Source organism: Choristoneura fumiferana, chromosome 28, assembly GCF_025370935.1.
Source record: "Choristoneura fumiferana chromosome 28, NRCan_CFum_1, whole genome shotgun sequence".
NCBI classification, from domain to species: Eukaryota; Metazoa; Arthropoda; class Insecta; order Lepidoptera; family Tortricidae; genus Choristoneura; species Choristoneura fumiferana.
The window spans coordinates 5,592,327-5,608,198 of record NC_133499.1 but is presented as its reverse complement, the minus strand read 5'-3'; the positions used below and the strand labels follow the sequence as shown (position 1 = coordinate 5,608,198).

General features: G+C 40.0%; 2 protein-coding genes across 3 annotated transcripts in view; one reads left to right on the top strand and one right to left on the bottom strand.

The window, feature by feature from the left end:
• LOC141443939 (uncharacterized) overlaps positions 1 to 15,872 on the bottom strand; it is a 215,344-nt gene that overhangs the window by 122,787 nt on the left and 76,685 nt on the right. The window lies entirely within an intron of this gene.
• The window catches only part of LOC141443990 (lachesin-like), a 40,193-nt gene that overhangs the window by 18,255 nt on the left and 6,066 nt on the right, over positions 1 to 15,872 (top strand). The window contains exons 6-9 of one of the 2 annotated variants that reach the window (XM_074109437.1): positions 626 to 782; positions 3,000 to 3,106; positions 4,041 to 4,180; positions 14,512 to 14,641. In XM_074109437.1, coding sequence (XP_073965538.1) covers positions 626 to 782; positions 3,000 to 3,106; positions 4,041 to 4,180; positions 14,512 to 14,641 — 534 coding nt within the window. The remainder of the gene's footprint in view (positions 1 to 625; positions 783 to 2,999; positions 3,107 to 4,040; positions 4,181 to 14,511; positions 14,642 to 15,872) is intronic. The other variant, XM_074109438.1, reaches the window with a different exon arrangement.

Below are 15,872 nucleotides of genomic sequence, written 5' to 3'. Positions count from 1 at the left end.
TTGTGGCAAGGGGTTTCGTCTCGATGTTTTAGAATGCATGGAGATAATTAGATACAACAGTATGGGGTCTATTATTAATGAGCAGGTAAATTTAGTTTCATCTCCCTTGCTACGGCTTGGATCTAATTTCAGCAATGGTAGTTAATAAAACATGTCTTGACAGTAAATAAATAAAAATCAAGGTAGATTTGAAGGACGGTTTAAAAAAAATATTAATAATTTGTGGGTAGTTTTGTTTTGTTTCATAAAACGTATGTGGGTACTTGGGGAGTTACAGTGACAAGTTAAAACGGTGGTTGTGGTTCGTTAGTCTAACAACTGGTAGCATGGTGTACGGTTGTGTCACTCTGAAGATGAGCTCTGGTTGAGTTCGAAACGCGTCGGTGTAGTGTGGTGGTGGTGATAGATGGGTTTGTGTGATTTGTGTGTGTTCTTACAGTGTGGAGGTGGAGGAACTGCATGAACACGCATAATTTTGCATAAGCTTAGCTATCGTAAGGTCGCGGGTGAGCAAGGAAATTCTCTTAGTTCATTGATATGGACCTCCGCAAAGTAACGCCTGATTCAATAAATTATTTAATGCGTCTAATTATGTAACAGTCACATAAACTACTATTACTTTCAGAGGCAACCTGTTGAAGATAGCGTCGGTCCACAAGGAAGACCGCGGGACATACTACTGCGTGGCCGAGAACGGAGTCGGCAAGGGAGCCAGGCGGAACATCAATCTGGAAGTTGAGTTCGCGCCGGTTGTCACTGTGCCGAGACCTAGGCTGGGACAGGTGTGTTTCTAGCCTTCTAAGATTCAATATATTATTATATTAATCAAATCATACAGTATGATCCACCGGAGTTGAGGTCACGCACACAAGAACATGTCTTTTGACATTTTACTCAATCATTGTATTCATTCTTCTTTTGTGCAATCCGCTCTTTTTGTAGCTGTGTCAGTTCAGAATATTACATTTTAGGTTACCTTACCATATCGAAAACCGGACTGCCTTAAAAAAACTAAAAATGAAGAAAACTAGTCTATAATAGAACTCTGTTAAGTATATAATCCGTGCCGTATGAAGCCGTGGTGGCCTAGTGGTTTGACCTCGTCGCCTCTCAAGCAGAGGGTCGTGGGTTCAAACCCCGGCTCGCACCTCTGAGTTTTTCGAAATTCATGTGCGGAATTACATTTGAAATTTACCACGAGCTTTGCGGTGAAGGAAAACATCGTGAGGAAACCTGCACAAACCTGCGAAGCGATTCAATGGTGCGTGTGAAGTTCCCAATCCGCACTGGGCCCGCGTGGGAACTCTGGCCCAAGCCCTCTTGTTCTGAGAGGAGGCCTGTGCCCAGCAGTGGGACGTATATAGGCTGGGATGAATGAATGATGATGAAGTATATAACTTAAAGTTCAAAAGTTGTGGCCCTAAAACATTGACAGGAAACTATTAAAAGAAAGACAAAATCTTCTGTTTTTTTTTTTATATTATTAAAATTAAAAGTATGTGTTTAAATTGACAAAAATAAAAAAGTTCGTAATTCTAGCCTCGTCGTAATTTTTGAGTCCTAATAATTCTATGTATAAAAAAAAGCAAGCCAATGTTGTCAAATATACTGTACACTGCCAAATTAAGGGTAAGAAAGAGACTATTATTTCAAAGTCTAACACAACTTAAATTCTTAACCTTTTCGCCGCATCAAATACAAAGGACATCACCAGGATACGCCAGGCTTCTATGTTGCAATGCCTTAAATTGAACCTTAACACAATTGAACGAAGGTTGCTTTTGCATTGAAGTAGTGGACGTATATATATATAGGCGCTGCGGTCTGTATGTATGAGTCGTTGGCGTTGAAATGGTTAAGGAAATGAATTGACGAATGATCACCGAGAATCGATGCTGCATTTTTACATTGATAAACATCAATGAGGTCTCATGTGACCGATGATTTCATAAGTAAATAACTACAAAATTTGCTCCCAACAGCAGCAGATACAGTCTTTATGTCAGTTAACTATAAACAGGTTTGGCAGGTGGTAGGACCTTGTGCAAGGTCCGCCCGGATTGCTACCACCATCTTGCTCGCTAATCCTGCCGTGAAGCAGCAGCGCTTGCACTGTTGTGTTTCGGCGTGGAGAGTAAGACAACCGGTGAAATTACTGGCACTCGAGGTATCCTATCTTAGGCCTCTAGGTTGGCAACGCATCTGCAAGACCTCTGCCCATCAGGTGACCCACTTGCTCGTTTGCCATCCTGTCGAATAAATATTGAATAAAATAAATAATCGAAATAATCGAATAAATATATATATATATATATATATATATATATATATATATATTTATTGCTCGACCTAACGATAGTACGTCTATGAACAAATGTATGTTCATTCAGCTCTTCCTCCTCCACGATGTAAGAACACACACATAACACAAACCCTACTGTCCTCACCACCACACTACGCTAACGAGTATCGAAGTCAACCAGAGTTCATCAGAGCAACACAGCCATTTACCATCCTACTAAATGTTAGACTACGTTCTGATGATGGACTCTGGTTGAGTACGGAACGCGTCAGCGTCACGCGGATCTTAAACTGGCTGTGTCTTCATAATTTTTTGTTCAATTAACGGACTAATTCGCTATTACTAGTGATTTAATACTGGACAACCGTTCGCAGCCGTGGTGGCCTAGTGGTTTGACCTAACGCCTCTCAAGCAGAGGGTCGTGGGTTCAAACCCCGGCTCGCACCTCTGAGTTTTTCCAAATTCATGTGCGGAATTACATTTGAAATTTACCACGAGCTTTGCGGTGAAGGAAAACATCGTGAGGAAACCTGCACAATCCTGCGAAGCAATTCAATGGTGCGTGTGAAGTTCCCAATCCGCACTGGGCCTGCGTGGGAACTATAGCCCAAGCCCTCTTGTTCTGAGAGGAGGCCTGTGCCCAGCAGTGGGACGTATATAGGCTGGGATGATGATGATGATGATGAACCGTTCGCAGGCACTTCAATACGACATGGATCTCGAATGCCACGTGGAGGCGTACCCCCCGCCGGCTATCACGTGGCTGAAAGGGGAGTTCCAACTGTCCAACAACCAACATTACAGGTACAACTTTAATTCTACATACGCGCTGCCAAGATCTTAGTCAACGGTATCGGCAATTTGTGAAAAAATATTAGTTTTTTCCTTTAGAAATATACAATTTTACTCGCAAATGTGATGAAAAACATTGTATGCCGCACGGGCGGTACTAGAATTACGAACATCGACTCATTAAAGCCTTCTAAAGCTTTCTAATAGACTCGTTCGTATTTCCTTATTTGCCGCCCTTAAGACACAAGACACGTTGCTATTACGTTCATGGTATGACACGGTGGAATGGGTAGAGCCCTTTAGGAACCATGACGTGTCTGTACCGGTGACGGAATACCGAGGACCTGGGTTCGATTCCCAGTGATGGTCTTATTTTTCTGGTTTTTCTGTGCATCTATATTTCAGTTTGTATTTTCAATTTAGGTTTTACGGCATGACCGTAAAAGTAAAAATTTGGAATTGAAATAAAAAATACAAAAAGATTCCAAAAAAACAATCTTAATTTAGATAAGTATAATGTTTAAAATCCTTGAATTTACCAAATTTGGCAGCTGAATTTTGTTTACAATTAGTTAAATACCTATTCAAACCAAGTATAGCATGTGTACCTGTACCTGTACAGTCGAATGCAAAAATATTTGACGACCGGATAGCCAAGTGGTTAGAGAACCTAACTACGACACTTAAGGTCCCGGGTTCAATTCCCAGCCGGGGCAGATATTTGTATGAATAATACGAATGTTTGTTCTCGGGTCTTGTTTAATATGTATTTATCTATATAAGTATGTTTATCCGTTGCCTAGTATCCATAATACAAGCTTTGCTTAGTTTGGGACTGGGTCAATTGGTGTCAAGTATCCCATGATATTTATTTATATATACATTTATGCTTTTGAAAGTACCTTAGCAGCTTAGCTTAGTACCTTAACTATATTATTTGTCGCAGGATCTCCCACTTCGCGACAGCTGACGAGTTCACCGACACGACGCTGCGTGTGATCACAATAGAGAAGCGCCAATACGGTCTGTTCACGTGCAAGGCCCAAAACAAACTTGGAACTGACGAGGGCAACGTCGAATTGTTCGGTTAGTACATAATTTAGAAATCATATTTTAAGATGTTTCGATTAGTTCCCGATTCGCCGGATTGTTGTTTCGTCGGAGTCTTGTTTCGTCGAATTTTTCAGTTAAGCAAAACTATGGAAATATCAAGATTTCTCTATTCTTCTTTCTTATTACTTTCTTTTCTTCTTTTCTTTTATTTTATACATGTGAGTAAGAAAGACTTGCATTAATATAATTAGGATCATTGGCGTAACCTTATTAGACATAGTATAGCATTATTTAACCGACTTAAAAAAAGGAGGAGGTTAAAAAAACAACAAAAAATTAAACTGACTACAATCCTACTAATATTATAAATGTGAAAGTTTGTGAGTGAGTATGTGAGTGAGTGAGTGAGTGAGTATGTTTGTTACTTTTTCACGCTGAAACGGCTGGACGGATTTGGATGAAATTTGGCGAAAAGTTAGTTTATAACCTGGATTAAAACATAGGATACTTTTTATCCCGGTATTCCCACGGGATAGGGATAAAATCTCGAAATAACAACCTCTGGGCTTAGAGTCATGAAATTTGATATGTAGGTAGTTGGACGTTTGGAATAACAGATAGGTAACTTTTTGACCCGATATTCCCACGGGATACCTAGGGATAAAATCTTGAAATAACAACCGCAGGGCTTAGAGCCATGAAATTTAGTATGTAGGTAGCTGGACCTCTGGAATAACACATAGGCTACTTTTTATCCCGATATTCCCCCGGGATAGGGATATAATCTTGAAATAATAACCGCTGGGCTTAGAGTCATGAAATTTGGTACGTAGGTAACTGGACGTCTGGAATAACACGTAAGGGACTTTTTGACTCGATATTCCCACGGGATACCTAGGGATAAAATCTCGAAATAACAACCACTGGGTTTAGAGCCATGAATTTTGGTATGTAGGTAGCTGGACCTCTGAAATAACACATAGGCTATTTTTTACCCCGATATTCCTACGGAATAGGGATAAAATCTTGAAATAATAACCGCTGGGCTTAGAGTCATGAAATTTAGTATGTAGGTAGCTAGACGTCTGGAATAACACATAAGCGACTTTTTGACCCGATATTCCCACGGGATACCTAGGGATAAAATCTCGAAATAACAACCACTGGGCTTAGAGCCATGAAATTTGGTATGTAGGTAGCTGGACCTCTGGAATAACACATAATCTATTTTTTACCCCGATATTCCCACGGGATAGGGATAAAATCTTGAAATATTAACCGCTGAGCTTAAGAGTCATGAAATTTGGTATGTAGGAAGCTGGATGTCTAGAAAAACACAAAGACGACTTTTTGACCCGATATTACCACGGGATACCTAGGAATAAAATGTCGAAATAACAACCGCTAGGCTTAGAGGCATGAAATTTGGATGTAGGTAGCCGTAGGTATGTCTGGAATAACACATAAGTACGCTACTTTTTATCCCGATATTCCCACGGTATAGTTTTGTAACTAAGGGACCCCATACATCCCTGTATTATTATTATTATTATTTCGTATTTTTTTCTTTAATTGTATACAATATAATACAATAACTCTTTATTGCACACCAATACAGTAAACAGTACAGAAAACACAAGTATATACATAGAGATTTTCTAAGGTAAGCAATAGGCGGCCTTATCGCTTCAGAGCGATCTCTTCCAGGCAACCTTTACAATGGACAGAAATAAGGAATACATTTTAGCAGGTGGTGCAATTTACAGTAGATTAGAGCTGTATCAAGAATACATAAAACTAACACATACAATACACATACACAACAAATCTAAACAGATAGATAGGTAGATAGATACCATAACAACACATAAATAAGCTAACTATAACATTCATACGCAAGATGACAGGTAGTGCTCAGGTATACTGTAGTTTTTAAGTATTTTATTTGTAATTATTTTATTTTGAAAAAATGACTTTCTGCCAAGTTTCTTGCGGCGCATTCTTCTTGGCAATGATGGTCTTTCCGAAAGCGCTGGTAGTATAAAAAATGACGTGTAAAAGTGCCCATTGCGGCCTATTTACTGAGTAAATGATTTGAATTTGAATTTTGCATTTGAATTTGGATAGGGAAAAATTTTGAAACTTCAGCACTGGGTTTAGAGTCTTGAATTTTGTACAGTTATTCACAGCACAACCTCAATGAAGACCACGATATAAATATTGGAAATTTCCAGGGGAATTTTGTAAAATCCTGAAAATTTCAGTTGCAGCTACCCTACCACACCGAATAGTTTACGCGTGCGAAGCCGCGGGTAAAAGCTAGTAAAACCATAGAAATAATTTTCTACCAGTTTGAAGTCTAGTGTCTCAGCACGAGTGGAACTATAGTCGTCTACCTCACCTGCGTACTATATATTGGGCTTCAATCACTCCTGCTGGCTTGTTCTGAGGCACCGACTTCAAACTGGTAGAAAATTACTTCCATGATTTCATTGCATTTAAATATTTTCGACGAAACATCCGGCGAAACAGACATCCGCCGAAACAAGAATTCGGCGAACTAACTATTTCACTATTTTAGACCAGTTCATTGTAATACTATTTATTAATTTTATTAATCATTTACTCATTAGTGTGTTAAACTGTAACAGTTATTTTGCTATCGTCCTTGTTCTAAGTAGATTACAATCATACTATATTTATATTATGCATGAAAAAGAAGGTAGTAAATGAATGGTCATTGGTTAACAAATGAGTCATATACCGGGTGTGGCCTGTAATACGAGCAAAAAATTAAAACATAGATCGTCCTCGTTTTAAAAATAATGGAGTCTTTGAATTTTCCTTTTTTCATACAAATTAAATACTGCTATCAAAGTACGCCATCCTAGAACACAAAAGACGTCGCCTGTCTTCCTACAAACATCAAGCATTTTGCTTTAAATTGCTTCTTCGAATAAACTTAAGCACACACAAAAGAAGTTGTGAACTGATGTTGTTCAATTTGAGGAGTATGATCTATGTTTTAATTATTTGCTCATATTACAGGCCACACCCGGTAGAAGCAAAGTCAGGAACACCCACTGGTTTTACTTTACTTTAGGAGATGCTGCATGAAGTCTAAAAATCTTTTTTATTTCTCCTGCTCGTAAAGTTCGTGTTTATGCTGGATCTAGGCGACATAAAACGACTTTTTATGTTCTAGTGCATAAAGTAAAATCTTCGTCTTAGACTAAAAATTGATACTTATAATAGTAATACGTGAACAATTTAAGGTACAAAGTAAATGAAAAATTGTTGCCACTGTTCCTATTTCATGTCCTCGCCATCGAAGTGAAAAGCAGAGTTTAAAACTCGAGCATTAAACCCATTTTCCCCTCGACTTGTCTATCCACCCTCGCCATACCGGCTCGGGTGGCTATCTGAAAATCTCGGGTAAAATGGCTCGTTTATGCTCTTGTTGTACAATCTACTATTGTACGCTTTTCTGTTGGAAGTGTATGTTGCTAACTTTGCCTCCATATGACTCAAATGATTGTTATCATTGTTGTTTAATGTGCTCGCAATCTAAGTGAAAAGCAGTGTATAATATTTGTTCGTCTTAAAATGACTTATTGTATCAGGCGTTACTTTGCGGAAGTCCATATCAATGAACTGACCCAATGAGGGCTATCGTTTTTTGTCTCACTAGATGGCGCACTGTTGCGTGAGGTTTTTAAGTATGGCTTTCAAAGTCTGTTATTACGGGCGTGAAAACAAAGGTTAGATTAAAATCATATTTAATACACCTTAAAACCGTACCATAAAAATATCGAGCATGCCACAGTGTTGCATAGTCCCCGTTTTGTTCGGAAAAAAGGAAGGACAAAGGTTTCCGAAAGACAAAACTGTCTCAAAACACAGACATTCATTGCCCCGGAACGTATATTTGCCATAATTAATTTCAGATATTGCAAAATATTCACAAAATTATTCTAATTATAAATAAACCCGCGTAGCTCACCCAAAAACTATGAGATTTGACATTTCGGAGACCTCACGCTACACTAGCGCCTCTAGCGGCGAATTCATACGCGATAGCCCTCATTACTTTGCTCACCTGCGACCTTATGATAGCTACGCCTATGCAACAGATGCATTTATGCACGCCTTTACACTGTAAGAACACTCACATAACACAAGCCCAACTGTACCACCACACAACACTGACGCGTTTCAAACTCAACCAGAGTTTATCCTCAGAGACTCACAGCCCCGAATCTAAGGGGGGGGCAAACCGGGGCACTTGCCTCGGTCGGCAGTTTCATGGCGCAAATCCTTGAGACAAGAAATGATAAAGAAAAGAAGAAAAATGCTACTCATTGGCAGTTTTAACAGTTGTTCTCAAACACTGAAGGGAGGGGGCGCCACCATCACCATATGCAGATGGTAGGACCTTGTGCAAGGTCCGCCCGGATTGCTACCACCATCTTGCTCGCTAATCCTGCCGTGAAGCAGCAGCGCTTGCACTGTTGTGTTTCGGCGTGGAGAGTAAGACAGCCGGTGAAATTACTGGCACTTGAGGTATCCCATCTTAGGCCTCTAGGTTGGCAACGCATCTGCAATACCCCTGGGCGGTGGTGATCTCTTACCATCAGGAGACCCACTTGCTCGTTTGCCATCCAGTCGAATAAAAAAAAAATCAAGGTTTTCCCCCGGTTCGTAAAAAACGTAGATCCGGGGCTGGAGACTCAACATCAAATAGCATGGTGAAAATGGTGTTGCTTTGAGAATAAGCTCGAGTTTGAAACGCGCCAGTGTTGTGAGGTGGTGATGGTTGGGTTTGTGTGAAGTGAGTGCTCTTAAAGCGTAGAGGCATAGCTGCATGAATGCACTTGTTGCATTAATGCAGCCATCGTAAAACCGAGTTTAGATTTGCAAGGGAAATCGTGCAAGTTGCATTACATTGCGGGGGGTGTAGTTGATTGATTGATTGATTGATTGATTAAAACTTTATTTTCACCATAACACAAAAAAACACAATATCGAACTATACATAGGTAGGTATTAATAAAGTTAAGATTAACCTAATAGAGTTAGCTAAACTGAAAAACAAAAAAATAAAACAAACATCTTAAAATATGTGCATTAGTGGATACCATGTGCTATGGGAAAAAAGGCGCTGACTCAGCATAAAACTGCGGGTGACCGCAGCGCTGGTATTCTGCCAGAACCTTAGAGAGAGATCTGTGGAAATGGTTTATATGCCAAAGTATAAAAGTTTCAAAAAGAAAAAAGAAAAAATAGATATAATTTATGATTAAAGTCAAATAAGTGATAACAAATAAAGTACTGAATTAACAATGCACCTACTGCAATGCTTAATTGTATAATCCCAAAAATAAATGTATGTAATAGTTAATGTACGACTTGTTAATGCACGCTTAATAATGCACGGCCTGATAATCCGTGCTTATGTGCACGAATTATCAGGCCGTGCATTATCACCCCGTACCGAACTAGCAGGGAACCAAATAATGTACGCGCAATAATGTACGACGTGATAATCCGAAGCATTATGTCTTCCGATTATCATGCCTTACGACTTCCGTGATTGAAATAAAAAAAACGAAGGGCGAGGGCATGCGAGCGAGGCGATCTGCTCCGACTATATCGATCTCACTCACTCGATCCATGGCGAAAAATGTCTATTTATTATTGCGCGCGCAATATTTTGTACGCCCTGATAATACGCGACCATGATAATCGGAAGCAACAATGCTTCGGATTATCACGTCGTACATTATTGCGCGTACATTCCGAGTTGTATGTTATTGTTTCCCCATTGCGAGGCCGTAAGGCCAACGAGTTTGTAGTGGTCAATCGAGCGCCGCAATATAACGCAACTTGCACGATTTTTCTCGCAAGTCTAAACTCGGCTTAAGGTCGCGGGTGAGCAAAGTAACTGTTCATAAGCTCATCAAACGAATCGCCGCTCTTAGGGTCCGGCTACGCGCTCAATTATTCCTGAGCGAATTCCAATTTGTACAAGCAAGCATCTTTTGGACGCCATACAGTTTTTGTGCCAATTTTTGCAGAGTTTGCGCATGCAAATCGCTATACATCGTTTTTTTAGCATTAGAAAGAAGGCAATCGATCTTGACGTGTATTTTTATTGAAAAATAACCTGACCAACAAAAAGTTGGAAAACCCCCGACTTTGTCACTTCAAAGTTCAATATGTCAAAAACGGCTAAACCGATTTTGATGAAACATACCTAAAAACCATCGCTAGAAAAACTGATTTCAAATAAAAATAACCCTCATTCAAATCTGTCCACCCGTTTAAGAGCTACGGTGCCACAGACAGACAGACACATATAGCGGTCAAACTTATTTTTGCGTCGGAGGTTTAAAATAAGTCACAGCAAATAATCTAATAATTAGCAAGGACTAATGATCATTTACATGCTTTTGCTATCATAAGTGTTAGTTGGGTCAATCAACAATTTCTTGTTTTTGTGTGTCACTACTGGTAAATCTATTTTATTTCAAAAAATATAAGACATACATTGATTCTACTATGTTAATAATTGAATTAGACTATCAACCGACAACTGAACAAAATATAGAATAATACATTTTATAATTTATAGATAAATTATTGGTTTTCTAGGGGACACATTTTCACTTCCATACAAAAATTTCGTGTCCCTGTGCATATATTCAATGTTTAATTTCGTCTTGGTGTAAAAAAATGGTTCACTAGTATTTAATGTTATGGGTTATTTAAATAAAATACTGCAGTTAGTATCTTAAAACGTTGTGCCAATCTACAGAACTTGAATATTTAATTTTACAGTACAGTTTAAAAAAGTGTCCCTGTGAAAGTAAAAAATACTAAGTCCCCTAACTTACCATTCTAAAAGTAGGTGTAAATGTAATGACGTCGCATGACCTTGGCTAGACCAATAGACAACCTATCTGAATGTCACATGACTCGGTCCGCCATTGATGCGGCATTTTTTAGCATTGTTCATTTCGTTTGGGGCTCTTACACAGGTACGGTGTCTTTATTCCAATTCTCCTGACTTACCGCGATATTTCATAAGTTTTTCATGATTGTGGTTCAAAATAGAGCTTAACGCATGACGCATGACGGTCTAATATTCTAAAGCAACTTGTTTTATTTTGTTTTATCGTTTATATTATGCTTTTTACTGGTTCTTACATGAATTTGTCTCTTGGGTCATCGTCCCCTAGCTGACCTTTTCGGTGACCCAAGAGACTTTTTTGGTGAGTCATGAGACATTGATCTGTTTGTTAAAGCAATCCGTAACTGAATTCACTAAAAGCTATAATTTTAGCATTAACAAACTTAACATTTTCGTATTTCTCAGGATTTAAATATCGGTGACCCCTGTTGTTCTACGTATCTCCTCATTTCTGATTCGATCCAGTAGAGAAACCCCAAGCATAGCTCTCTCCATAGCTCGCTGAGCAACTCTGAGCCTATTTATAAGACTATAGTGAAGCACCACGTCTCGGATCCACATGCCATCACTGGCAACACACATTGGTCAAAGACTTTCGTCTTAAAGCACTGAGGAATTTTGGACGAAAAGACATTGCGGAGTTTCCTGAGCTGCCCATCTGAGTTGGATTCGGCGATTGACCTCCTTGTCGAAGTTGGACCTACCCAATTGGATGGTTCGTCCTAAGTCCTAGGTATACATACGCGTCAACAACTTCAAGAACCAAATTCTCAACCAAGACAAGGGTCGACACTACATGAACATTCGACATGACCGTAGTCTTGTCCCTGTTCATTTTGAGGCCCACCCGTTGGGAGACTCGATTGAGGCCTTCGAGCATTTAGCTGAGTTCTTCCGTCCACTTTCTTTTTCTCGATATCGTCGGCAAACCGAAGGTGAGTGATGTATTCGCCGTTGATATTGATGCCTAGTCCTTTCCATTGCAGAAGCTTGAAGGCGTCTTCCAAAGCGGCAGTAAACAGTTTCGGAGATATGACATCTCCCTGTTTAAAGCCTCTTTTCAAGGGAATTGCCTTCGAACTCTATTCCTGTACTCGGACCGAAAAAGTGGCGTTTTTATACAAACACTTCAACACTTCGATATACTGATAGTCAATACGACATCGCTGGAGAGACTCTAGCACCGCCCGCGTTTCAACCGAATCAAAGGCTTTCTCGTAATCCACAAACGCTAGACATAGCGGCAAGTTATACTCTTTGGTCTTCTGTATGACTTGCCGCAGCGTATGTATCTGGTCTACGGTATTATAGCATTTTCGGAACCCGGCTTGTTCGGGTGGCTAGAAGTCATCGAGCCTGCGTTCGAGACGATTTACTATGACTCTGGACACCTCCCTGGCTCCCCGTAGCTTATAAACATGGCTCAACAGCGAGATGGACCTATAGTTCATCAATAGGGTGTGTCAAGTCAGTTGCAATATCGTGATTTGAGTGGTTTTTGTGAAAGAGGTTTTTGCCAATGTCGCAACCCAAGACATTATCAGCCACTTCACATTGGAATGGAGACACATCATCATCATCATCGTTAGCCTACAGCAGTCTACTGCTGGACATTGGCCTTTTCCACGGCGCGCCACAACACTGTCTCCAGCCCCTCGCATCCATCCGCAGCCAGCGATCCTCTAAAGGTCATCCGTCCACCGTGCCTCAGGACGCCCTACACTACGTTTTCCCGTCCATGGTCTCGTCTGCTCCACCGTTCATCGGTCCTGCGACATACGTGGCCAGCCCAACGCCACTTCAGCGAACTAATTCTCTGAGCAACGTCGGTGAGTTTCGTTCTTTGTCGGATTATGTGATTTCGGATTTTATCCTTCGAAGAAACCCCTAGCATTGCTCTCTCCATAGCTTGCTGCGACCTTGAATTTGTTGATTAGCCCCGCAGTCAAAGTCCACTTTTCAGCTCCGTAGGTTAAAACTGGTAGGACGCACTGGTTGAAGGCTTTCGTTTTTAGGCACTGAGGGATGTCTGACGACAAGATATGCCGAAGTTTCCCGAAAGCCCAACTGTATTCGCGTATTAGCCTCTTTCTCAAAGTTGTTTCTACGGAGTTTTATAGTCTGACCAAGATATACATACTCAGACACAACTTCGAGTGTGGCGCCACCGACGGTAACTGGTCTCGTAATGACATGACTGTTGAACATAACCTTGGTCTTGTCTAAATTCATTCCGAGACCCACTCTTCGGGAAGCATCATTAAGGCTTTCAGCATGCCAGTCAATCCCTGCAGCGACTCTGCCATTATAACTAAGTATGTCGTCGGTGAAACAGAGGTGAGAAATGTATGTGCCATTGATATTTATGCCATGTCCGATCCAGTCCAGCAACTTAAAAATATCTTATATATTGGAGACACACCTGTACTCAATATTGACGACGCCGAGGTATTGACCAGTGGTATTAATTAATGAAGAGCTCAGTTCTAATGCTGAGGTTCCATTAAGTAAATTAAAGAACACGAAAGTGTATAATGCTATGCAATGATAAAAGCTAAAGTATAAAAAAAGAACATAAGCAAGCTCAAGTCCATTAAAACTTTAACTTTAAAAGTCTCTTGAGTTATCATTTCGTCTCATGGGTGACCATAAAGTAAGCCTAGTCAACTTTAAAAGTCTCTCGAGTCACCATTTTGTCTCTTGGATGACCAACTTGTCCCCAAAAAAAGGCCTTAGTTTTTTTAATTTTTCACACAAAAGTTTCACGGTACTCGCTTTTTTTTTTACACGATTTGTTGTTAAATGAAAGGGGCGAATAAAACTTATGATGTACGTTTTAGTTGAATTAGATAAAACTAATAAATGGCGAAATATTTGTACCGTTTTTGTCACCAGTGACTCAAGAGACATAATTAGTAGTTGTAACATTCTATATAAAATGTGTTTCACAATATTTTACATGTAAAACCGATATAAATGTGTTTATTTATGTATTGCACTGATTAGATCTTAATCAGCATGCCGTGTTATCTAATTATATCATGGTTACTCAGGGGACCACTTTTGAGCTCGAATTATGTTTATGGCTATATAAAACATATAATAATCATACAAGTCCGCGGCAACTCTCGAATTTTAAAAATTTAATATGTTTTCTACAATAAAAGCATATATTTATGTAAATAAATCTACATTTTTATTTTGATTTGTTCTTTGCCAAAAAACAAGAAAAAGTTGATTGACCCAGTTACGTTTTTCAAATTTTTCAATAAAAAAAAGACTCTTCAAGATTGTTTATCCTTTTTCTAATGCTAAAAAAAACGAAGTATACGTGTAGCCGAGCCTTTAGCTTATGTTTATTTTTTTTACCATCGCATGTGCACGTCCTTAGAAACTATAATCCCGGTGTGCCCCCCGGCGTGTGGTCAAACGCGGTACGGCGGCGGAGCGGCGACCATCGCGCCTTCGCCCATGACGGTAGCAGCTCTGGTGACCTTATACGCGGGATACGCTTACAGGAGGTACGTAGCACAGTCAATACACACAACGAGATGGACGGACGGATAGACAGACAGACCACACACAGACGTATGGACAGAGAGAGAGAGAGGCAGTCGATCAAAGAGGCAGACTGACAGAGAAAGAGACAGACAGACAGAGACGGAGACAGACGGACAGAGAGAAACACTACGTGTCTATAGAAACTCACGCTAGCTTCTCTGTTGGCGTTGTACGCGAGATACGCTTACTGGAGGTACGTAGCTTAAGAGCAGAGATGTAGTGCAGGTGTAGTGTGTTTTCTGTACTGCTTACTATGACGCATAAGTAGGTAAGTAGACAGACAGCCAGACACAGACACACACAGACAGACAGACGGGCAGAGAGAGAAAGACAGACGCTGAACTGAACTGATGTACGGGTGTTGGATGTGTACTGAAACTACTTTAGAGAGTAGCCGATAAATTACGATGGAAAACCATTACCTATGCATCTGTAATAGTGCATTACTGTAGAGGCCGGGAAGTAGGGGGTTGACGGCCAAGCAGATATAGAATAGGGATGCGAGGCCGGTAACCCCGCGTCCGGCCGAGGCTTGTATAGTTATTTTTGATCCTGAATACAGATAGTTTTTTATGTGTGTAATAGTTTTGGTGATAGTATACATACATTATTATTTATAGGGCTCCTAAAGTGCCAATAGTACCGTATTACTAAAGGTTCCCTTGGCTGTCCATCTGTCTGCAACAAAATAAAGTTAAAGCGGTTTATTATAGGTAGTGCGACGAGAGTTGAAGTGAATGATTACACACACAGCTACAAAAAGAACTGATTGCACAAAAGAAGAATGAATGAAATGAGTAAGTAAATGTCAAAATCCTGCTGTCATTACACGACATGTTGTAGCTGTGTGTGTGTAATCATTCACTTCAACTCTCGTGGCACTACCTATATCATTTCGTATAAAAAGCATTAAATTAGCGAATGGTCTAAGTAGCAAGTGGTTTAAAATTCTTTGACTCAAAAGGCTAAGCGGAGCTCCTATTCCGCGTGGCTGACGACGCAACTCTAACCCAACCTATGTTTTTTCAAGTTTTCGACAAAAACAGGTTAAGACCAGAGGCTTTTTAGACCACTTGCTACATGAACCAGTTGCTTCTTAGACTCTGGCCAACGAAAGCTGTCCACGGATTTTTTACGAAACTTTAATCTGGTATCATTTTTGAGACTGTCAAAATTGACATATTGTCATTC